The 25,534-nt window shown below is 43.8% G+C and overlaps 1 protein-coding gene across 2 annotated transcripts in view; it reads left to right on the top strand.

Moving 5' to 3' along the window:
- Nucleotides 1-207: 207 nt before the first annotated feature.
- The window catches only part of ALG12 (ALG12 alpha-1,6-mannosyltransferase), a 35,817-nt gene continuing 10,490 nt past the window's right edge, over nucleotides 208-25,534 (top strand). The window contains exons 1-8 of one of the 2 annotated variants that reach the window (XM_081330939.1): nucleotides 208-421; nucleotides 10,103-10,284; nucleotides 11,320-11,452; nucleotides 11,628-11,801; nucleotides 12,427-12,621; nucleotides 15,329-15,432; nucleotides 19,583-19,806; nucleotides 21,165-21,334. In XM_081330939.1, the coding sequence (XP_081187065.1) occupies nucleotides 247-421; nucleotides 10,103-10,284; nucleotides 11,320-11,452; nucleotides 11,628-11,801; nucleotides 12,427-12,621; nucleotides 15,329-15,432; nucleotides 19,583-19,806; nucleotides 21,165-21,334 (1,357 nt within the window). In that variant the 5' untranslated portion in view covers nucleotides 208-246. Of the gene's footprint in view, nucleotides 422-444; nucleotides 543-10,102; nucleotides 10,285-11,319; nucleotides 11,453-11,627; nucleotides 11,802-12,426; nucleotides 12,622-15,328; nucleotides 15,433-19,582; nucleotides 19,807-21,164; nucleotides 21,335-25,534 lie in introns of those variants that run through there. The other variant, XM_081330940.1, reaches the window with a different exon arrangement.

Here is a 25,534-nt window from a genome sequence, read left to right as displayed (position 1 = left end):
AAGAAGCAGACTTGCGGGGCTCACGAAGACCACTTTTTGAGGAGAGGAGGGGGAGGAGGAGGGGTGGGAAGGGCCAGCCCAAAGTGGAAGAAATACCACCCCGAATTCACTGGAGTCGCCTCTCATGTCAAGCCCGGGCAGTGACAGAAGGAAATGGTATCTCTTCCTATCCGAGAACACTGCAGAACCTGCCGATTAAAGGGACGGAGAAAAGGCAGCGCGCATCTTTGTCATTAAACTCTTCCGATGCGGCCTCGGAGGAAAAAAAAGAAAAAAGGCGCTGCCTACGGCGAGCTTCGGTGGAAGTCGCCGAGCAGGGCGAGTCACGTGACGAAGCCGGCCCCGCCCCCCGCCTCTGGATCCGAGGGCTGTCACGTGACCGCGGGGATCGGCCGGGAGAGTCCACGTGGGCGCCTTCCGGGTGAGTCCGGCTTGGTTGGAAAGAGGGCGGTTGGAAGCGCCTGGTTTTTTTTTCCCCCCGCTGGCCCTTGGAGGGCTACGTGGGTCTCCCGTTTGGGCTGCTCAGTTGCATCGGGAGGAAGGTGGGAAAAGGAGCAGACGCGGGAGACTCGCCTTCCCGAGAATAATCGGATTTAAAAAGAGTTTTTTTTAAAAAAAATTATTATTATTATTATTATTATTATTATTATTATTATTATTATTATTATTATTATTATTATTATTATTATTATTATTATTATTATTATTTTAATCCCATTTATATCCCGTCTTTCTCCGAAGACTCAGGGCGTCTTACAATCTAAGAAGCACAGATCAATGTGCTTAGCAATAGCCTTCATTCTATGTATATGCCTGCTTATTCGGGCTTTCGCCCGCCCCCCCAAGCAGCATTATTACAAAGTCAGCTTATTGCCCCCAACAATCTGGGTCCTCATTTTACCTAACCTCGGAAGGATGGAAGGCTGAGTCAACCTTGAGCCTGGTGGGACTTGAACCTGCACTAATTGCAGGCAGCAGGTGTTATGGTGAAGATGTTGGCAGAGAAATTAAAAGTGGGGTGTCTTTTAAGACAGGGAAACGGGACGAAGGTAGAGCATTCTCAGCCACGGAAGCCCCACTGGGAGAACTTGAGCCTCTTTCTCGTTCTCGGTTCAGCTTTGCTTTCGGGATGGTTGGGATCAACAAATGGAGGAGTGTACTATATTTGTTTGATTTAAACTCTTGAGGAAAGGCAGGGGATAAATCAAATTCAATTAAAAAGAATGTTTCCACTTTGCATTTAAAATATCTGCCTCAAGTTTCCTTCAGTCGATGTCTTGTTTAAGAAATAATGAAGGAATCTTACCTGCCTGGAGGAAAGGGGATGTGTTGGAGTAGGACAGTGATGTCGAACCTTTTTAGAGACCGAGAGCCCAAACTGCAACCCAAAGCTTGCTTATTTAACGCAAAGTGCCAGCATTGTGGTGCCCTGGGGGGGGCATGGCTGTGGTAGTCAAGGCAGACTGGGTGTGTGTGGCCACCTCGATGTTGCTTGTGGGGGGATGCCTGTAGTGGCCGGGCAGGGTTGGGGGAGATCCTGGGGCTGTGGGCAAGAGGTGTTCTCTGGGGTGAGGCGAGGCAGGGGGCAGGGTGGGGGTGCCATTGCCGTGGGTCAAGGCAAACCAAGGCAGGTGCTTGGGTGGCTGCTGCCTGACACCATTCCCCCCCCCACACACACACAGGCCAGCAAGCGCATGGGGGCCAACAGTGTCCCTCAGCAACCACAACCTGCCGGCCCCTCGACCAGTGCACTCTGGGGCTCTGCAGCCTGCTGCCAATATTGGGCCAGCCCTCCAGCAGCAGGCAGAGTAGGGGAAGAGGGAGGCACATAATGCAGAACCCTGCATACCACTACTCCCATCTGTTTTTGTTTGCAGTTGGAGAGCAGGTCACTGCTGGTCATCTCCTCGGCCCCCTCATAGATCTTGCCCTTGGTCCGCACGTGGAGCCTGTTCCCCTTGTGCACCCGATGCACTTTGGCCCCGCCTTGTGTCACGGCTGCCAGCAGCTCGCACACGTCCATTAGGTTGCCGCAAAGGAGGTGAAGCAGCCGGCTAGCAAGCTCGAGTAGAGGTGGTAGAGCACACCCACACCCAGCAAGCCAAAAGCCACTCCGAGCAGCCACCCTGAGTTGTTGTTGTTAGCTGCGAAGTTGTGTCCGACCCATCGCGACCCCATGGACGACATTCCTCCAGGCCTTCCTGTCCTCTACCATCTTCTGGAGTCCATTTAAGCTCACGCCTACTGTTTCAGTGACTCCATCCAGCCACCTCATTCTCTGTTGTCCCCTTCTTCTCTTGCCCTCAACCTTTCCCAGCATTAGGCTCTTCTCCAGTGAGTCCTTCCTTCTCATTAGGTGGCCAAAGTATTTGAGTTTTAGCTTCAGGATCTGGCCTTCTAAAGAGCAGTCAGGGTTGATCTCCTCTAGGACTGACCGGTTTGGTCGCCTTGCAGTCCAAGGGACTCGCAGGAGTCTTCTCCAGCACCACAGTTCAAAGGCCTTAATTCTTTGGCGCTTAGCCTTTCTTATGGTCCAACTTTCACTGCCATACATTGCAACTGGGAAGACCATAGCCTTGACTATACGCACTTTTGTTGACAGGGTGATGTCTCTGCTTTTTAGTGTACTGTCTAGATTTGCCATGGCTTTCCTCTTTTAATTTCTTGGCTACAGTCCCCATCTGCAGTGATCTTGGAGCCCAAGAAAATAAAATCTGTCACTACCTCCAATTCTTCCCCATCTATTTGCCAGGAATTGAGAGGGCCAGATGTCGTGATCTTGGTTTCCTTAATGTTAAGTTTCAACCCAACTTTTGCACTCTCCTCCTTCACCCGCAACAAGAGGCTCTTTAGTTCTTCTTCACTTTCTGCCATTAGAGTGGTATCATCTGCATATCTTAGGTTGTTGATATTTCTCCCGGCAATCTTAATTCCAACTTTTGATTCATCTAGCCCTTCTTTTCTCATGATGTGCTCTGCCCTATAAGTTAAATAGGCAGGGTGACAGTACACAGCCTTGCCGGACTCCATTCCCAATTTTGAACCAATCAGTGGTACCGTGTCCAGTTCTCACTGTTGCTTCTTGACCCACATATAGGTTTCTCAAGAGACAAATAAGATGATCTGGTACTCCCATCTCTTTAAGAACTTGCCACAGTTTGTTGTGATCCACACAATCAAAGGCTTTAGCATAGTCATTGAAGCAGAAATAGATGTTTTTTTGGAACTCTCTAGCTTTCTCCATGATCCAGCGTATGTTGGCAATTTGATCTCTAGTTCCTCTGCCTCTTCGAAATCCTGCCTTTACTTCTGGTAGTTCTCGATCCACATACTGCTGGAGTCTAGCTTGTAGAATTTTAAGCATAACTTTACTAGCATGAGCCTTGGTGGAGCAGTGGGCTAATGCCTCCTTAAGTAACACCAGCTGCCTGCAATTAGTGCAGGTTCGCATCCCACCAGGCTCAAGGTTGACTCAGCCTTCCATCCTTCCGAGGTAGGTAAAATGAGGACCCAGATTGTTGGGGGCAATAAGCTGACTTTGTAATAATGCCGCTTGGGGTGTGTGTGAAAGCCCTAATAAGCAGGCATATACATAGAATGAAGGCTACTGCTAAGCTTGTAAGCCGCCCTGAGTCTTCGGAGAAGGGCGGGATATAAATGGAATTTAAAAAAAAATAAAAAAATAAATGAATGCAATGGTGCGATAGTTTGAACATTCTTTGGCTCTGCCTTTCTTTGGAATTGGAATGTAAACTGATCTTTTCCAATCCTGTGTCCACTGTTGAGTTTTCCAAATTTGCTGGCAAATTGAGTGTAGCACTTTTACTGCATCGTCTTTTAAGATTTTGAATAGCTCAGCTGGAATACTGTCACCTCCACTAGCTTTGTTGTTGCTCAGCTTTTCTAAGGCCCACTTCACTTCACATTCTAGGATGTCTGGCTCGAGGTCAGTGACCACCTCATTGTGATTGCCAGGGACGTTAAGCTCATTCTTGTATAGTTCTTCTGTGTAATTTTGCCATCTCTTCTGCCTCTGTTAGGTCCCTGCCATTTTGGTCCTTTATCATGCCCATTTTTGCATTAAACGTTCTCTTCATCTTTCCAATTTTCTTGAAGAGTTCTCTGGTCCTCCCTATTCTATTGTTTTCTTCTATTTCTTTGCACTGTTCATTTAAGAAGGCATTCTTATCTCTTTTAGCTATTCTCTAGAATTCTGCATTCAATTGGGCGTATCTTTCTTTTTCTCCCTTGCCTTTCGCTTCCCTCCTTTCCTCAGCTATTTGCAAAGCTTCCTCAGACAGCCATTTTGCTTTCTTGCTTTTCTTTTTCTTTGGGATGGTTTTAGTTGCTACCTCTTGTACAAAGTTGTGAACCTCTGTCCATAGTTCTTCAGGCACTCTATCAGATCTGAGTGGGGAAAGCCAAATCCCCTTTGGTGCCATGGTCTCACAGTCCCAGCTATGATTGCATACCTCCCCCCCCCCCAGCATCTTCTACTGGGCCTGGACAGCCATGACACTGATGGGGATCCGGCTTTCCCTGCTTGGGGTGGCCTTGTTCCTGCTGCCCTGGGCATGCTTTACCACCTCTATGCAGGGATTCCTAGCCAACCACTTCGCCTCCTTCGTGCTAGGCAGGCCTGCAGCTCTGGGCAGCAGCCTTATGGACCTGCACAAGTGGCTGGAGGCTGTCGTAGATACCAAGGTGCGCAAGGGGAATGCACTCCACCGCAGGCCAATAGCAAGACCCTTGGGGCTGAGGAGATGATCAGTGGCAACCAGCTCTCCAACCAAAAAGAGATGGGATGGAGTAGATGTGTCTGGCGGGCCACATCACATGCTCCCCTGACTCTGTGTGCTACCAGTTCCACCGCAGAGCTGCTGCTGGAGGGTTGGCGCAGTATTCAAAGTGGGCTATGCAGCCCCTGCTGCTGGATGCTGTCGGCTCCTGTGTGCTCATAGCAGGTGGAGTGCATTCGCCTCGCACACCTCGGTACGTACCGTGGCTGCCAACCACTCACGCAGGTCTATTAAGCCTCTGCCCAGAGTTGCAGGCCTGCCCAGCATGGAGGCGAAGTGGTTGGCTAGAAAGCCCCCGCATAGAGGTGCTAGAGCACACTCAGGTCCAGCAGGCCAAAGGCCATGCTGAGTGGGGAAAGCCAGATCCCCATCGACGTCATGGCTGCCCAGGCCCAGCAGAGATGGGGGGGGGGGGTGAGGCCATGGTGCCGATGGGGATCCAGCTTTCCCTGCTCGGGGTGGCCTTTGGTTTGCTGGGCGTGGGTGTGCTCTTACCACCTCTACTCAAGCTTGCTAGCTGGTCACTTCACCTCCTTTGTGCTGGGCAGGGCTGCCGCTCAGGGCAGCGACGGTGGCCTAATGGATCTGTGTGAGCTGCTGGTGGTGGCAGCGCATGAACCCACAGAGAGGGCTCTGAGTGCCACCTCTGGCACACGTGCCATAGGTTCACCACCACTGGAATAGGGGATGGAGGTTCAGTTTTTCTCCAGGTCCGTGGCTTCCTTTATCCTCCCCCCCTTCAGAAAAGTGACAGGCTGTTCCACAGGCCAGCTGAGGAGGAGGAGGAGGAAGAATCTAGTGAAAATCATAAGAGGACGGGAAACAGCTCCCTCCCTCCCTCCCTCCCTCCCTCCCTCCTTCCTTCCTTCCTTCCTTCCTTCCTTCCTTCCTTCCTTCCTTCCTTCCTTCCTTCCTTCCTTCCTTCCATTTTTATCTCATCTTTAGTACTTTATAAGTAACTAAAGGCAGCAAACATACATTATTCCTTCTTTCTCTTTTTCCCCACAACAACAACCCTGTGAGATGGGTTTGATTGAGAGAGTGACTGGCCCAATGTCACACAGCAAGTTTCACAACTAAGTGTAAATCTCTGTCTCCCTGCTCCAAAATATAATACCTCAATCCACGTTATTACGTACAGTATATTATATTGGAAAGGGTGAGCCAATGGGTTGGTGATTGTCTAAGTAATTACCAAAGCTTCCATATTTTGGACCAACTATAGCTTCTGCATTAACTGAGAGCCTTGGTGGAGCAGTGGGCTAATGCCTCCTTAAGTAACACCAGCTGCCTGCAATTAGTGCAGGTTCGCATCCCACCAGGCTCAAGGTTGACTCAGCCTTCCATCCTTCCGGGGTAGGTAAAATGAGGACCCAGATTGTTGGGGGCAATTAAGCTGACTTTGTAATAATGCCGCTTGGGGGGGGGCGTGAAAGCCCTAATAAGCAGGCATATACATAGGATGAAGGCTACTGCTAAGCTTGTAAGCCGCCCTGAGTCTTCGGAGAAGGGCGGGATATAAATGGAATTAAAAAAAAAAAAAAAACTCCAAGGGGGTTATATATAGAAAATATTTTAAAGATGTGCAGAGTTTATGAAATTGCCCATTGAGTTTCACTGACTACAGCAAATTCACAGCAGATAAATAGCATTGATTTCCGTTCAGTGATTTTTTTCCTGACAGCTATCTTGAGTAACAGATCATTATAACAGAATAACAGTGGAAGAGAGACCTTGGAGGTCTTCTGGTTCAACCGTCTGCAAAAGCAGGAGACCTTATTTCTTTCTAGACAGATGGCTGTCCAATCTGTTCTTAAAAACCTCCAGTGACGAAGCATCCACAACAGGCAACCTGTTCCATTTGTTAATTGTTTTCACTCAGGAAATTTCCCTTTAGTTCTAGGTTAGTTCTCTCCTTGATTAGTTTCCATCTATTGCTTCTTGTCCTGCCTTTTGGTACTTTGGAAAATAAGTTGACCCCTTTTCTTTGAGGCAGCTCCTCAAATATTGGAACGCTGCTATCATGTCACTCCTACTTCTTCTTTTCACTAGAATAGACATATCCAATTCCTGAAACCATTCTTCATATGTTTTAGCCTCCAGCCCTTAATCATCTTTGTTGCTCTTCTCTGCACTCTTTCCAGAGTCTCAGCATCTTTTTTTTATATTGTGATGAACAAAACTGGATGCAATATTCCAAGTGTGGTCTTGCCAAGGCATTATAAAGCAGTACTAACATTTATCCCTCTGTTAATGCAACCTAGGATTGCATTGGCTTGGTGTTGTCTGCAAATTTGATGAGTTCCCCTTCTATTCCCTTATCTAAATCATTTGGGAAGATATTGAAGAATACTAGGCCTAAGACAGAACCTTGGGGTACCCCACTGCTTACTGCCCTCGATGTAGATGTGGTTCCATTATGGACTATACCAGGGGTGTCAAACTCAATTTCATTGAGGGCCGCATCAGCATTGTGGTTGCCCTCAGGGGGCCAGGTGGGTATGGCCAGGGTGGGCGTGGCCTACTGGGTGGGCGTGGCTAGAGTGCGTATGGCCTACTGGGTGGGCATGGCCAGCTCTACATCGTTCGCATCAAGGCTGCCTGTGGGGGCCTGGGCAGTACTGGGACAGATCTGAGGGTCTCTGGCAGAAGGAGGGTCTCTGAGCCAGGGCCAAGGCAGTGGGGGCCGTTCCCTCACTGTTTCCAGGATGGCTTCGCGGGCCACATGAAACCACTTTGCGGGCCAGATTTGGCCCCCGGGGCTTGTGTTTGACATGTCTGGACTATACTATACATTGAGGATGGGTTGTCAGCCAGTTAGAAATCCATCTGGTGGTAATACTGTCTATCCCACATTTTTCTAACTTACTGAGAAATAGGTTGTGGTCTATTTTATCGCGTGCCTTACTGAAATCCAAGTACACTATGTCCACAGCATTTAGTTGGTCCACTAATTTAGTCACCTTGTCAAAATGAAATAAAATTAGTTTGACATGACCACGTTGCCTTCTCATTATCACTTTGCTTGCCTCTGGGTGTTTACAGATCTGTTGTTTGATTATCTTTTCCAGGCTCTTACCAGGTATTGATGTTAAGCTCATTGGTCTGTAGTTTCCTGGATCCATTCTTTCTCCTTTTTTGAAGATAGGAACCACTCGGCCCTTTTCCAGTCCTCTGGTAATTCCCTGGTGTTCCAGGATCTTTGAAAGATATGGTTCAGTAATTCTGAGATTATGTCTACCACCTCCTTCAGAAGTCTGGGGTGTAATCCATTGTTTCCTTGACTTTTTTCTTGTTTTTTACATGTTGAAAAAAGCTTTTTGAATTATTTTTAACATTTGTTGCAAGTCTTGTTCATTCTGAGCCTTAGTTTTTCTGACTTCATGTTTGCAGATTTCAGCTCTATGCTGGTATTTTGCCTTAGTTATGTGTTCCTCTTTCCACTTTTTATACTGACCTTTTAGTTTTTCAGTTTATCAAAGAGTTCCTTATGCAACTATGCTGGTTTCTTCTTGGATATCTTATTTTTCTTTTTCAGAGGTATCGTGGTGGAGTGTGCTTTAATCACATTTTTCAGTTTCCCAAGCTTATTGAATTTTCTTCTTTAAGATATTCAACCATGGAATTCTTCCCAAGCTTTCTCTAATCTTGTTGAAATCATGCTTTTTAAAAATCTAAGACACTGGTTTGATTTTGCTCTATTGCTTGTCTTTGTATTACATTGAATTCCAATATGGCAGTCACTCTTCCCCCAAATTCCTGCTACTTCAACCCCCTCTCTCTGGTATAAAATACATACTGAAAAAAGGATCTATGGCAAACTAGAATGTTCTCATTTTAATGTTTCTGAAGCTGGGAAATTTCGGCGTGCTTCCAAGATTTGACCTCTGTCTGCTTCTGTAACTGGTAAGCCTTGGAGAAGGAGGAGCTCCAAAACAGTGCCTAGTTTTTAAGCATCAAAAGAGAATACTTTGTCTCAAAACACATAGGACAATAATGACAATTGACTGGTACATTATGTTTGCTGAAAGAACAAGGTGGTATTATGATGTTTAAAATACGTTGTGCCTTTTTCAGTCCCTTTTTGCAACTGTAGTTGACTAGTACTAGCAATGGGAGAGCAAGGTAGTTTGAAAGCCCAGAACAATTCTAGATTGCTATTCTGTTCTTCAGCAGAGGAACACAGAGCAACTGTGTAATTGGAAAGACCAGCCGGGTGGCTACTACAGTTAAACCTACCGTGTTTCTCTAAAAGTAAGCCCCCGCTCCCTGAAAGTAAGTCCCAGGTTGACTTTTGGGTGTGGGTCTAATATAAGCCCCCCCCCAAAAGTAAGCTCTAGTTTGAAGCTGTCCCATGTGCCCCATACCTGCTTACCTTATTGCTAGGACTGCCGCAGCCAGCCAGGCCTCCATGCCCCGACACTTGTCAAGCCGTGTGGCTTGTCATGTGGCTTATCATGTCAGTGCCACCGCTCATGGCAGGAGGTTGCATAGCACTTCAGGCCATTGCTGTTGCTCACGTCAGGATGCCGCATGGCACTCCATGCTGTTGCTGTCGCTTGAGGCAGGACGCCGCATGGCGCTTTGGCCCGTTTCTGCCACTCATGGCAAGAAGCCAAGCAGCTCTTCAGGCCATTTCTGCCACTCGGAAACGACAATGGCCCGAAGACCCACTCAGCTTTTTGCAGTGAGCGGCAGAAATGGCCCGAAGTGCCATGTGGCATCCTGCCATGAGCGACAGCAACGGCGTGAAGCGCCACATGGCGTCCTGCCGTGAACAACAGCAATGGTCCGAAGTGCTATGCAACCTCCTTCCACAAGCAGCGGTACTGGTTTGACGAGCCACACAGCTTGACAAGTGTCGGGGCGTGGGTGCGGCGGTTCTACCGGTAAAGGGTAGCTTCACACACCCCCTTAAAGCGGCAACAGCACAATGCGGCACATGGTGTCCAGCCGCAAGTGGTGTCAAGCGGCTGCTGAAGAAGTCAAGCAGCAGCGTGACAGGTGTCGGGGTGTGGGAGGCCTGGCTGTGGTGGTCCTAAGATAAGACATCCCCCCAGAAGTAAGACCCAGTGCATTTTTTTTCCTGGAGGCAAAAACTAAATATAAGACTGGGTCTTATTTTCAGGGAAACACGGTAGCTTTATTAAGCTTCAGGAAATAAGTAGAAGCATTTACTGACAGGTAAAATGTTTGTGCTTACCCAGGTCTTATCTTGGTTTTGCTATATGCTCAATGTCTGTTTGCCTTCTACAGCAGATATTTTTTTCTCATTCTGATTTTTTTCTAAACTAATCATGTAGATGGGAATTTTAGATCCAGAATGGCTGAGAAGAAATCATCGCGAGGGCAACCGTGGCTGCTATTACTGATGGTTGCTGTTGCCTTCATTCATTTAGTTGTGTGCCCATTTACAAAAGTAGAAGAGAGCTTTAATCTGCAAGCCATACATGACATTCTGTATGAAAAGCTGGAATTAGATAAGGTAAATCTTGTTATTTTCTGATTGTTCTGTTTTTAGTTTGCTACTGGGTTATTTTCAAAGACAGTTGCATCTTAATGATTGTAATTATACTAATACTCTATTATGCTCAACAGTATTATTACCTGTCACGTATTTTTGCATGAATATAGAATAATTAAAAACAATAGCTATTTATTTAGCTGGATTAAAAAATATGTGCCATCGTGGATTATCTGATTGAGAAATTATCCAGGATCAAGTGTTTAATTTGGTATTTTGTTCATCGAGTGTATTTTTAAAAAAGGCTAGGCAATCTATAGGACATGTGTAGACTCCAATTACCCATATATGCAATCCTCAGAATTTCCCATGCTTTTTGATTTTTTGGAGGCACCATTGCTGTTATCTTGCTCAATTTATCTGCCAATAACATATTTTGCTGCAGTGCTTCCAATTAAGTAAAACTTAATAGCACAATGTACAGATCAACTGATCTGAATTCTTGGACTCAAATACTGAAGATCTGATCTCCACCTTAGAAAAAAAATCTCTGTGTAACCCTTTAGAACTATTGATATTGGAATCATGTGAAGAACTTTACTCTATGAATTGGTGTTCCAAATAAATACTACTTAAATTTCTATGATTGTTTCCATAATTGGAAGAACTAACAAAGCAGTGAGACTTTAAACTAAGAAGGATTAATGAAGTCGTTAAGGAATTGTGCTAGAATCTGTGAGACTGTGAGTTCTAATTCAACTTTAGGTGCAAATCTAATTGGATGACCATGGGCCAGTTGCTTGCACTCAGCAATGGCAAACCACTTCTGAAAAATCTTCCCAAGAAAACTGTAGAATCTCTTTATTTATTCCCAGATAAAATCCCTGGAACTATTCTAAAGACATTCCTGGTGTCTTCCTTATGAATTTTGGAGCAAACACATTGGTGACTAATTTGAATCATCTTTGCTTTAACTAAAGAACAAATATAATAAAATTATAGAATTTCTTTTTGTAGCTACTTTATATATCTGTGTTATGTTTTTTTTTATTGCAGTATGATCATCATGAATTTCCTGGAGTTGTCCCAAGAACATTCCTTGGTCCAATTTTTATTGCTTTTCTTTCCAGTCCAGCCATCTATATATTGTCCCTTTTACAAATGTCAAAATTCTACTCCCAGCTGATAGGTATGAGATGAAGCCATTTTTCTTTATGGGTGTTTTTATTGCATTGTAAATCATTATAATTTCTAATACTGTTATATAGCCAAAGTTAGTTAGACCGTGAACATTACCTGGTATTATTTCTATTACAGATAATAAAGCTGATTTTTCATTGTTATTCATGTTATTTTGCCATCAGTCCGAGGAACCCTAGGCTTGACTGTGATTTATGCCCTATGGCGGCTACACAAAGAAGTGAGAAAGCAGTTTGGATTTACTGTATCCCTGATTTTCTGCCTAATATCAGCTACTCAATTCCACCTGATGTTTTACTGCACTCGTACCCTCCCCAACATATTTGCACTGCCTATTGGTAAGTACTGAGCATGCTTTTGAAAACCTTCCTTGATCAATAAATAGTGGTAAAGCACTGTTCACAATGACATAGTAAAAGGGGTTGTGATTGGCTTGAGATGTTCTCTTGCCCACAGCTGAGAAGGCCAGCAGATACAAATGCATTCTGTGGCTGATGTGTATAAATGAAGAACGGGAGTGCCTAAACCCACCAAGCTGTGGGATGGGAGACCACACAGACATTTTTTGAAGTCGTCTCCCACCAAATTATTGAAAATCAGAAACATAAAATACTGGGGGGGGGACTAAAATAGTCTTAATATTATTTAGAAACAGCTCCACTCCCAAACACAAAGGTAAAATAAATCAGAAAGTTCTAACCCAACTGAGTTGAGATTGTTACTCCAACCTGTAGAACTCCCTCTTTAAAATATTAAGTGCACCTCCCACCTCCAATCATTCTCTTCCAATGGTGCAGTTTATGATCCAACCATATACTTTAAAGGGAATGAACTTAAGGTTTACTGAAAGTTTGACTTTGATTATATAGTAGATTTGTTAATTGCTTTGAAATATTTAGATCCTGATAGTGATTAACATGCTAAGTTACTAATACCTGATTTTTCTGTTCATTGGTTAATCAGTTTTACTAGCGGTTACATCTTGGATGCAACAAAAGCACCGCCCGTTTATTTGGTTCTCGGCTTTGGCAATCATTGTCTTCAGAGCAGAGCTTTGCATATTCCTGGGCCTTATGCTGCTGATAACTCTATTGAATAAAAAACTCTCCATTATGAAAATGCTGTTCTATGCTGTTCCTGCAGGGGCTTTTTGGTTAGGTAAGTGGTTTTGAATTAGTGGGATTTTTTTTAAAAAATTCCATTTATATCCCGCCCTTCTCCGAAGACTCAGGGCGGCTTACAAGCTTAGCAGTAGCCTTCATTCTATGTATATGCCTGCTTATTAGGGCTTTCACACACACCCCAAGCGGCATTATTACAAAGTCAGCTTATTGCCCCCAACAATCTGGGTCCTCATTTTACCTACCTCGGAAGGATGGAAGGCTGAGTCAACCTTGAGCCTGGTGGGATGCGAACCTGCACTAATTGCAGGCAGCTGGTGTTACTTAAGGAGGCATTAGCCCACTGCTCCACCAAGGCTCTTCAGAAATGGCTATTCTAAAGCTACACTGCAAAATTTTAAATTACATTACTTTTTAATCTCATTTTAAAAGATGGAGAGAAATGAATTTTAAACTGGCATATACTAAAATACATGAACTGTGAGCGATATACAAGATATGGCCATAAGGGACCCTGTCCATCACAGTTGTAACTCATGATAGTCATAATCATGGCTGACCTGATTTTATGACCTTTTTTGCATGTGAATCATCAATACACGAACGTCCTTAAGTGAACCTAGGGTTTTGTTATGCATGCAAATGATGTGGTTTTGGCAAAACTGTTGTAAAACTTGGTCATGTGACCACAGGATGCTGCACAGGGCCATAAATGCTACACAGTTGCTGAATACCCAACATGCAGTCATGTGACAGTGAGGGAACTTAGAGTCAAAGCTTTGAATTTGGTTGTAAGAACCCCCCCAGATAGGAACATCAGAACTTTTAAGTGGTCGCTAAATGATTTATAATTTAAGATGCTTTGGTCCTGTGTTACATATTTTCTATCAGAGATTGACTCCCAGGTATTGTTGTCTTGCAGATCCCATTATTCTTCATTACTGACCATGCTGATTATGGCTTATGGGATATAGATTTATCATCATCCACAGTATCATCTTTCTTATCTACCTCAGTTTCAGAATACACACACACACACACACACACACACACACACACAGAGAGAGAGAGAGAGAGAGAGAGAGAGAGAGAGAGAGAGAGAGAGAGAGAGAGACATACACATACATATTTACCATTTTTTTTTAAAAAAAGTTTTTCCAGTTCAGTGGATTTTTCTGTTTATTTGTATAACTTGTCTTTCAGCAGCTCATCTATAGTAACCTGAGATCTCACCAACAAGATTTGATAGCAAAATAGTTGATATTTGGGGATAGTAATGGGAGTTATCTATACAGAAAATTTATCCCATTTCTTAATTCCTTCTCCAAAGCATGCCCAACAGCACCATCAGTATTTGGCTAATATGCACATGGGTTTGAAAGGCATGTCTTATGGCCATTTGCTGAGTTTTTAAGGGTGGAATTAGGCATGGTTTTCCTCCTGAAGTTTTCGTTCTCCAGTTCCATCCAGAAACACTAAAAAATGAACCTCACACAAACACACACACACACACACACACACACACACACACAAAATCAGACCTATCCCATTTTCTCTTTTTTGTCAATATCTTTTGCAAGGCTCCAGCAGCTCATGAGAGACAGTTATGATCCTGATCTTGGGAAAGTTGCCCATACCAGATGTGCAAGAAGGAAGCTTATGCAGATCAGGAAGGCTCTGTTTATCTCAGTCTGACCATTATATATAAAAAACGTGATATGGATGGGGACATTGGAATATTGAACAATCCATTTTAGTGTGCATGCCTAGCTCCTGACTGATAAACTGTTTTCACGATGAATTGATATTTTTATGTGCACACTCAAGATTCTTCCAAATCCTAGAGTGGGTAGAACCGTCTTGGCGTCATTTGGTTGTGCAAAACTACAACTTCCATAACTTCAAGGGCATACCTATTGCCTTTGCCGGCAGTGGAATAAGGGGAGCATGTAGACTACTTCAGAGTTACATTTCCTGAAGCCCAGGACCACATGGTGTCCTTGAGGGCCTTGAATGTGACCCCTAAAGATCTCCAAAAAATGTCCCTAAATTGTTACTTTTGATACGTTTGAGTTGGAAAATTATCGATTGTATGATTGGAAAATAATAATCTTAACTGTAATTGATTGTAATTATATTAAATTTTAAGTAAATGATACCTATTTTCTTGTCTTCTCAACTACTTTGGGATTGTGGGTCATGTTACATTACTCAAAAGCTGAGTGTAAGTAAAAATTCTTTACTGTGGTTTAGTGTGCAATTATAGCCCTTTGTGGGACTCTGCCCTTTGTTCATCAGTTGTGCAACTAGATCACCTTAGCCTGTGGACTAACGTATCTTATAAGAAGATGATGGGGAAATATCTTGCTTAATACAAAAGAGAATCGGCCAGTCCTGTTGCACATAGAGGCTCTCTTGAAAATTCCAAGTTAAGTCCTGGATGTCTCCCAAAATCCTGTATCTGAATGGCAGACCTTGCCTCCATGTTTTTAATCCTGTGAAATCAAACCAATATATTTCTTAACTTCAGTCAGAAGGGGCAGTAATTAGGGCCCTTTTCAAGTCACAGCCTTGTGATTCTGCAGCCTATGCACTCCAATCAATATTTCAGATAATAGGCTGATTTCCATCCAGTTCTGGAATGACCGTCATATTTATTGATTCAAGGCATGTTGAACCAACGTTGTTGCTATTTTAAATGATTTCTGCATAGCTCCTCACTTTTGGCTGTTTTCTCCTTTTAGGACTCACAGTGGCTCTGGATTCTGTGTTTTGGAAGCAGCTCTTGTGGCCTGAGGGAAAGGTACTTTGGTATAACATTGTCTTAAATAAAAGCTCCAACTGGGGAGTATCCTTTTAAACATGGAGGAAACAAAATTCTGTAGCACAATGTAAATGAATTCAGCATTCACAATGTGAGAGGAATAACTGCAAATAACTAGCTGAGGTAAAACGTTTTCTCATAAGACTCTTTGTTTTGCTCCCTTTCCAAGCCACATCACTTTCTAGTCATAGCAAGAATTGTAATTTGTATGGAATCAAATGCTAAATATCTTTAGCCATTTCTACTTTTTACACTTGATTCCGCATTTCTCATCTTATTCTACTGATTTGCGGATACATTTGGTGGTAGAAAATTGTTATCATGCAAGGTTCCAGCTTCTATAGAACTCTCCATTTATATTAAAAGGTGGATATATACTTTCTCCCTCCAGAGTGTGACTATTGGAATGGAGACAATAGTGATGGGCTCTGTGGTTCAGCCCAGTTAATATTGGTTTTGTTTTTCAGCCCAGATTGGTCACTTTCAAAGTGACATAGAAGTGGTCGCTTATAAAAAGGAACATGATCATAATTGGTGCTACAAACTTCACTTCGCTCAGAATAGGGAGACCCTTATACAGCTTTAGAAAAATACTTTCTCTCTTACTGAGTTAAAAGCTGGAGCCTTTAAATCAGGGGTCTTCAAACTTGGCCCTTTTATGACTTGTGGAATTCAACTCCTAGAATTCCTCAGCCAGTGCCTTACAAAGTAAGTGCCTGGCTGAGGAATTCTAGGAGTTGAAGTCCACAAGTCATAAAAGGGCCAAGTTTGAAGACCTCTGATTTAAATCCTCAGAAGTTGTACACAAGTGACTGAATTTCAAATGGTTGCTTTCAATGTCCCAAGCTCAGAACAGTAATTCACAAATTGGAAATGGTTTTGAACATTCCAGTGCAGCTCATTTTGTGGCTTGTTATTGTTTTAATTCTCCAAAATAGGAAGATCTAGAAAGTACATTGGCTAATGCAACCAGGAGGTACAGATACATCTTTGCTGTCATTTGCAATAAGATGAAGTAACGGACAGGGTGGTAGTGAGGATGAATTAAGTAAACATGTGGTGCTTAAACCTTTGTGACTTGTTTAATTGCATTCTCCCTATCTACTTTTAGGAATTGTGTAGAAGTTAGATCATGTTTTAGATTGTATTTATGCAGAAATACTGAAAATTCAAAATGGTCCACAAGCTTAAGCATCACTGTATACTGGGTTTTGCTTAGTATGTATGTCTTTTCTTTTACCTTTTCCCAATTGAAAATTGAGAGTTCATAGGTTCCAATAAAATCCCTGTTATTTGTGCATGTCTTCTGCTTTTTTTTTTTGAGGCTGGTTATCAAATGTAAGTATGCATTATTCAGTTCATGAACCTTGTGTTATGCCTTTTTTTTTACAAATTTCCAAATGGAAATGGGTACATAAGGCAGAACAGTACATAACCGATAGCATAATTACACTGATAACCTTTTGGGTTCCCAAGTCCAACAGTAATAGCAATAACACTTAGACTTATATACCGCTTCACAGGGCCTCTCTAAGCAGTTTACAGAGTCAGCATATTGCCTCCAACGGTCTGGCTCCTCATTTTACCGACCTTGGAAGGATGGAAGGCTGAGTCAACCTTGAGCCAGTGAGACTTGAACTGCCAGCAGTCAGCAGAATTAGCCTGCAGTACTGGATTCTGACCACTGCGCCACCATGGCTCTTAGCTATGTTCATTATGAAAAAGGCTTCAGTTTAATAGCAAAAGAAGTGTTTTTTTGTTTTTATACAGTATTTATAGATTGGTTAAAGTGAGTGCAATGCCACTTTTTTTTCTGGTCTCAGTTCTATGTTTGTTGATAGGGGCAATACTTCAATAAGCATGCTTAATTACAGTACTATTTCATTGTTTTCAGTGGCAATTTTAAAATTTACTGGACAACCTGCACACTCTTGGGTCATCATTTCAGAGATACGTCTTTACCAAAACAGAAAACCAGAATGATCACAGGTGGCCAAAAAAGCACTGGGAGGGGGTGTGTGACTTCCAACTTCCTCCAGCTATTCCATTGAGTTTCCATTGAAACATCAGAAATACTTCCCCTCCCCACTACCATTCTTTCCTGCCTCCTTCTTTTCCTCCCTCCCTCCCTCTCTCTGTCATTTCCTTCCTTCCTTCCTCCCTCCCTCCCTCCCTCCCTCCGTCCCTCCCTCCCTCCGTCCCTCCCTCTCTCTCCTGCCAGCTTCCTCATTTACTTTGTAAGGAAAAAGTCAGTGAGGAAGCCAGCAGGAAGTTGCAAGACCTGCAGACTGGTAAGTGGCAGTTGCTGGCTGGGGAAGGGAGCTATGGGGTTTATGGGGGATATTTATTTATTTATTTAATGAGACTTATATGCCGCCCTATCTCCCAATATGGGGTTGCCCAAGAGGTATCACATGGATTGGGAAGGGTGCATAGGTATGCACCAGAGATATCATACTGGTTGGGGAGATCACGTAGGTCAGTGGCATAGTTTGGGACAGTGCTTTTTTTGTATTAAAAAAGGTGCCGGAACTCACACACAGCTTCGTTTCCAGTCGAAAGCCCTTTATGGAGCTGGGGGGGGAGGGGAGAAGAAACCGCTTTAGGAGTTTCCGAGGTGCAGATCACTCACCTGGAAAAGGTCTTGTTTCCTCTCTGCCGTGGTTCCTGCTGCCGCTCCGATCTGACACCAGAGGACACGTCCACAGCCCCCCACGGCCCAATCCGGACTCCGGAGGCCTGGAAAAGACCTCTGCGCCCGGATCCATGGCCGTGGAGTGATTTTGCGGTCCCCCCAGCCATCCGATCCAGGCTTCGGAGGCCTGGAAAAAACCTCTGGAGTCCAAATGTATGGCTGCAGAATGATTTTGGGGGCCCCATGTGGAAGCCTTTTTCAGGCCTCGGGAGCCCAGATTGGGCCACTGGGGGGCCAGAAAATCGCTCCGTGGCCATGGATCCAGGCTCCGGAAGCTTAGAAAAGGTCTCCGGAGCCCGGTTCAGTCCGCAAAATCACTCCACGGCCATAGATCTGGGCGGCAGAGGTCTTTTCCAGGCCTCCGGAGCCCGGATCGGGCTGCGGGGGGCTGTGGATGCGTCCCCTGGCCTCAGATTGGAACGGCAGCAGGAACCGCGCCAGAGAAGAGACAGACCTTTTCCAGGTGAGTCCCATGCGGCAGGAAGGGAATGGGAAGCATGAGAGTGTTAAGTGAACACTTGTAACTCACTTGCTCTGGCAGCTTAGAAGGAACCGGTTCTTCCATTCAAAAAAAGGTGCCGGAACGCCATTCTGTGTGTTCTGTAACAACAAAAAATGGCACTGGTTTGGGAAGGGTGATTGGGAGTGTGTGAAAGGTGCTGCATGAATCAGAGAGGAGATATTGGGAGGTAGCACAGGTAGGGGAAGTCCACATGGGGGTGGCATGGTCCACAAAATTGTGTGGAGGCTCCTTTCTCCTTGTTCCTTTCTACCTTCCTTTCCCTTACCAGCAAGTGACTGCTGCTGTCTTGGAGAAGGTATGAGGTGTTGTGAGACTGGCTGGGAAACTGTCACAGAATGTTGAAAATGAAGGTCATGTGATCGCGGCAACAGCCCAGCAGTGTAACTGAGTAGCCACAACTTCCCCAAATTTCATTCCTTTGGATGTCATGGGTCTCAGATTTTGGCTGCATTCTTAAGTTAGCTAGCCCATTTGAAGTACCTTGGTTCAAAATTTGTAGATGCTTTGTATCTCAAACAATGGAATTCTGCTAAGCCCGTGATTTTATCCTCACGGCGTATTGTGTGGTTATGTTGGTTACATAAAGTCACAAGTTTTTTAGTGACAAATTCGGGGTATCTGAGGTGAGAATTGGGAATGGGGGATGTTTGTGTGGGGGTGCATTAGCGTTCATGCTTTCTCCTTTTTTCATACAAGAATTAAATGAAAGAGGTGATTTTGTATCTCACTGAATATATTTTTATAATTTTATGTATGATAAAGTGCCTTATTCATGCAGCAAAGAAACATAAACATAAGAAAATGTTGAAAACCAGGTATTTTTTCTTGAAAGTTTCTAGTAGCTATGTGACATTTTCCTAGACAATTTTAGAAATGTAGAAGACACCACATTGGGAAAATTATTAATTCAAATAGCCTTTTTTTAAAAAAATAAATCCTTAACTGTCTTTTTAAAGACCTCACCTTTCTTGTGGTATTTTTATTCTGCCTTGCCTCGGGCTCTGGGTTGCAGTATTGTATTTCTACCACTAGGAACAGTAGACCGAAGATGTTGGGTATTAATTCTACCTTCACTTGGTTTTATTTCCTTGTATTCCTTTCTCCCACACAAAGAGCTGCGGTTTATAATATATACAATTCCAGTTTTGAATATAGTGGCTGCCAAAGGCTGCTCACGAATGTAAGTGTACTTCTACATACTATATTTAATTTCTGTTTCAAGATCTTGACTTCACTATTCATCTCTTGCTAGTTTATCAATCACATTGTTCTCCAAATAACCTTGATAGAAATTCTGGGAGTTGCAGTCATAATCATCTTGTCGGCCCCAGATTGGGAAGCGCTGACTTGGAATAAAAGATTCTTATTTTGTCATTCCCTCAGGGCATCACTCACTTGGCCTTAAGACTTGATGAGAGTGAATTAGTGAATGAGATGTAAAATGCATTAACAGTGAAATTTCCCATGACCTTTTGGATTAGAAAATATGCAAGCTGTTTAGTACTATGAATTTTAAACTACAGCAAGCTAATCTCTGTCTTTACAAAGGATGAAAAAAAATCCCCATAAAAACAAATTCATTTTGTTAGTGCATATTTATATGTAGTAAACTCTGTCTCCCTGTCACTCTTTAAAATCCAGTAAAACAACAGTCCCCAACCTTTATGGCTCCATGGATCGGTGGCAGAGAGGGGGAAGGGATGGTTTGGGTGTGCAATCTAATCCCACTCATGTGGAAATGAAGCTTTGCACCCTTGCCCAATGCTTGTGTGGCTCAGTTCTCAATGGGGTGCATGGCCCAGGGTTTAGGGTCCCTGGCACTAAAAGTTTGAACTTCTTCCATGATTGCAAAGTTTTACTTTCACGTCTATCTAATCAGGGTTTAGTATCAACCTGAGTGACTATGGAGATTCTCAAATCATCCAGGTCATAGTTATTCCAAAGGTGCTTTTTCAGGAGGCAACTGGATTTTCTTGCTTTTCTTTGAAGGTGTTTCGCTTCTCATTCAAGAAGCTTCTTCAGCTGAGGAAGCTTCTTGGATGAAAAGTGAAAAGTGAAATGTCTTCAAAGAAAAACAAGAAAGTCCAGTTGCCTCCTGAAAAAGAATCTTTGGGATATCAACCTAAATAAATTGACTAGACCAATGTATAATATTCTAAATGTATAATATTCTACTGCTAAGTTTGTAAAGCCGCCCTGAGTCTTCGGAGAAGGGCGGGATATAAATGGAATTAAAATAAAAATAAATAAATAAATCAGGTTGACTTTGACCTGTATATTAGAGCTAGGGTTAATTGCAGTTGAGAGTTTGAGTATCATGCTGAACCGTACTTAACTGAAGATGAAAATGCAAATTTCAAAGGAAAACTGTGCATGTAATCCCAGGGCTCCTGCCTCCAACAGTAAACAAGTTTAATACAATATAAAATGACATCTACAATTCATGTAACCTAACATTCAATGTGATGTTTTAACAGCAGCGTATTGGCGTTGGATATATTGTGCCCACTAAATACACTATTTTTCTTTTCTTCACAGTCTAAACAATTACAAGAAATCATGGTTATACAAATTAGGCACTCTGTTTGTTATAGCACACATTTTCGCTAATGCTGCTTACTCAGGAGCATCACTCTATGTGTCCCACTTCAATTACCCTGGAGGAGTTGCTATGCAAAAACTACACCAGCTAGTACCTCCAACAGCAGGTGAGTAAAACTGGGTTGATAAAAAGCCATCTTGTGGCTTGTACTTTTTTAGACCCTTCTGCAGATTGGATGGGACTAAACACATGGGCCATTTTTTGTTTTTGCACTCTGTGAGGTTTCAAGAGAGAAAGTAACAGTCTTAAAGCTTGCTGTTTTAAACCTTATTCTGCCTTTTCCCATTTTGAGGATGTGATCTGTGATAGGGTGATAAGGTGTGAGTAGGACAAAACAACCCAGAAAGCAAAATAAGTTGGAAGGCCCTATTAATTACACATTTGTGTACATTTTGAACCCCCTGTGGAATTGGAGGAGCAATGCTGTAAAGGCAATTAGGAATAGAATGTTAATAGCATAGAATGGTATTCCCTCGACCGTGGCAACTTGAAGGTGTGTGGATTCAAGTGCCAGAGTCCCCCCAGCCAGCATGGTCCCTAAAGCTGTAGTGCTTTACATATGTTGAGTGGCATAAAGAGGGCATGATGTTAGTACACATTATCAAATTAGCTTTTTTAATGATGGTTAAAGTACTGAGAACAGAGATTGTTAACTGTGATGTCAAGAAGAGTGTGTGCACTCTTGCACTATAATGTGAATTATATGGCAATGGCTATCTGAATATAAGATTTTCTTACATTCAGATAGCCATTGCTATATATTTCATATTATAGTGGGGACTCACAAACAGGCAGTAGAGAGTTAGCCATATCCTTCTATTGTTTCCCTGCAAATGGTATTTGGAGGCATCATGCCTCCCTCCGCCCTCAACCCAGAAATGACACTATAATCCCTTAGTTGACTTGTCCTGCTTGGATATATCCAATCTGCTTTTAATCCAGGTGATTTATTTCATTCTGTGCAAGAAGTGCTTTCCTTTATCTGTTCTAAGTCTTTCAGCCACTTTAATTTGATGACCACAGTCCTAACTATTTGATCCTAGTATTCTGACAGTTGGCAATCAGGTGATGGGAAAGTTTTGTCATTCTTAGCAGAGCCTTTACAAAGTTACCGTATATACTTGAGTATAAGCCGAATTTTTCAGCCCACTTTTTGGGCTGAAAAATTCCACTTCGGCTTATACTCCAGTCAACAAAAAAAACTTACCGAGGACTTGTGCGCGGCCGAGGCTTTGGTGCTTCCGGGATCGCGCGCACCTCTCCCAAGCCACCGCCGTCCGGAGACCTGCCGAAGTTTGGGGAGGTTTGGGGAGGTGCGCGCGCACCTCCCCAAACCTCCCCAAACGTCGCCGGGTCTCCGTTCCTCCGCGCCCTGCCTGCCTGCTTCTTTCCACTGTGGAAAGAAGCAGGCAGGCAGGGCGCAGAGGAACGGAGACCCGGCGACGTTTGGGGAGGTTTGGGGAGGCGCCCAAACCTCCCCAAACGTCGGCAGGTCTCCGTTCCTCCGCGCCCTGCCTGCCTGCTTCTTTCCGCTGCGGAAAGAAGCAGGCAGGCAGGGCGCAGAGGTCCGGAGACCTGCCGACGTTTGGGGAGGTTTGGGGAGGTGCGCGCGCACCTCCCCAAACCTCCCCAAACTTCGGCAGGTCTCCGGACGGCGGCGGCTTGGGAGAGGTGCGCGCGATCCTGGAAGCACCGAAGCAAGTCCTCGGTAAGCTCTGGGCGGTCACTTGCTTCGCGTCTCCTGAGAAAAGGGGGGGCGACTGGAGCGGGCGTGTTTCCTCGCCTGCTGGGCGCCGCGATTTGCCCGGGGAACGCGCGGGCCCCGAATGGCAGCGTGGAGCGAGGAAGCGGACAGCCAGGGCTTCCCGGAGAGCCGCGGCCACACAGGGTATTCCTGTGTATTCAGGCTTGCAAAATGGCGGATCGAGCCTCTGCTGGTGGCAGAGGCTTGCAGAACGGCGGATCGGCTTATACTCGAGTCAACAACTTTTTCCAGTTTTGGGGGGTGAAATTGGGGGTCTCGGCTTATACTCGAGTCGGCTTATACTCAAGTATATACGGTATATAGGAAGGGATTCCAAGGGTTATTGCAAGTATTCAGTAACAAGTATGTAGTGAGCTCAGCGAAGAGTCTTTTCAGACTATTTATTTATTTATTTATTTAGCGTATGGCTGGTCACACACAATATTAAAAACATTTCATATTTACAAGTTAAAACAGTTAAAACAATTTAAAAGAAGCAGTAATAAAACCTAAGAGGAAACCAGAAATAACATTTCAGAGTTTGATGTCGAGTTTGGAAATCCAGTCAGTAGCTACCGTTGTTACGCAGAGGAAGTCCTTAAAATCTCCTGGGTATTTTCTATTAATGCATTCCCTCACTATATGTTGGATAGTCTGTCGGGAAGCCCCACAATCACATTGCGCTGAAGATGTCTTCCCCCATTTATACAGAGAATCAGCACACACCCCATGAGTCGTTCTAATTCTGTTGTATGTCACCCATATGTGTCGGGGTAAGTTGAACCCTGGAGGTATATTATTAGGATTAATATGCTCAAAAATATCTTGGGAGGTATAGCTATTCCATGCTTCCATCCACTTTTGTGTGGTGCTCTGATGTTCGGCCAGCAGCTTAAGCGCTGTAAGGAGTGGTGGGTTTCTTGACTTTAGTCGACCTCTTAAAAGAACAGAGGTATAACCATGAATGGGTAGAGAGGAGTTTATCAGGATCTTACTATACTCCCGAATAAGAGCTTCTTGTCGTCGTAAGTGCGGGGGGAGTATATGGCTAAGAACTGGTAGCCAGTGAATAGGTGTAGATTTTATGCACCCAGTAATTAATCTCATTGTATAGTTAAGTTGAACATCGACAAGTCTTGTATGTGGGCTGTTTATCCATACAGGTGTGCAATATTCCACTACAGAGTAGCAAAGCCCAAGGGCTGCGCTTCGAAGAGTTGGAGCTGAAGCTCCCCAAGTTGTTCGGTATAGTTTTTGCAGGATGTTATTTCTGCTGTTAACCTTGGCAGCCAAATTCTGAATATGTTTTTTAAAAGACAGGGTCCTGTCTAGGGTGACTCCCAGGTATTTTGGTGTAGTCTCATATGGGAGACAATTGAGGGGTATTTTGAATGTTCAGTCTGGCTGTTTCAGGGCCCCTTTCCAGATATCCAAGCAGTGAAAGCATCAGCAGGAGATAACTTCCACTGAAAGTGCTGTTTTCATTTTGTTGGGGCCGAAAGGCACTGCGTGAGTAAACAAATCACTAGACGGTGCTTTGCTTTTTCTTTTTTTTCTCACGTGAGCTGTTCCTTTAATTCATTAAAAAAATGGATTAAGTTCTAGGTTAAGCACCTTATTAATTTTAAGTATATTAATTCGACACCAAGCATCTCCAGTACAGTAGCCAGCCAATATTTTCTACTTCACTCATGTTTGGAATTTACCATGTTTTCCCGAAAATAAGACCTATCCCAAAAAATAAGACCTAGCTTGTTTTTTACATTTGTGCCTAATATAAGCCCTACCCACAAAATAAGCCCTAGTTAAGACCCTGCCCACTCTGTCTCGCCATCTGGTTGTACGAGGTAGAATAAAATGGGAATGGAATGGACCTTGGAGGTCTTCTAGTCTAGCCCCCCACTCAGGCAGGAGAACCTATGCCATCTCAGACAAGTGTCTGTCCAGTCTCTTCTTAAAAACCTCCAGTAATGGAGCACCCACGGTTTCTGAAGGCAAGCTGTTCCACTGGTAAATTGTCCTCACTGTCAGGAAGTTTCTCCTTAATTCCAGGTTGCTTCTCTCTTTGATCAGTTTCCAACCATTGTTTCTTGTCCTGCCCTCTGGTGCTTTGGAGAATAATTTGACCCCCTCTTCTTTGTGGCAGCCTCTCAAATACTGGAATACTGCTATCATGTTACTCCTATTTCTTCTTTTTTTTTTAGACTAGCCAAACCCAGGTCCTGCAGCCATTCTTCATATGTTTTAGTCTCCAGGCCTTGGACCATCTTAGTTGGCCTTCTCTGAACTTTTTCCAACATCTTAACATCTTTTTTGTAGTATGGTGACCAGAATTGTTTGCAGTATTCCAGGTGTGGTCTCACTAGGTTTTTATAAAGCGGTACTAATATTTCGCATGATCTTGATTCTATGTCCCTGTTTATGCAACCCAGGATTGTATTAGCTTTTTTGGCTGCTACTGTACATTGCTAGCTCATAGTCAAATGATCGTCCACTAGGACTCCAAGGTCCCTCTCACAGTTACTGTTTTTAAGCCAGGTCTCACCTAATCTGTACTTATTT

Source organism: Vipera berus (genome assembly GCF_964194415.1).
Source record: "Vipera berus genome assembly, chromosome: 6".
NCBI lineage: Eukaryota > Metazoa > Chordata > Lepidosauria > Squamata > Viperidae > Vipera > Vipera berus.
The sequence above is the reverse complement of the archived record's forward strand: the minus strand, read 5'-3'. Positions and strand labels throughout refer to the sequence as shown.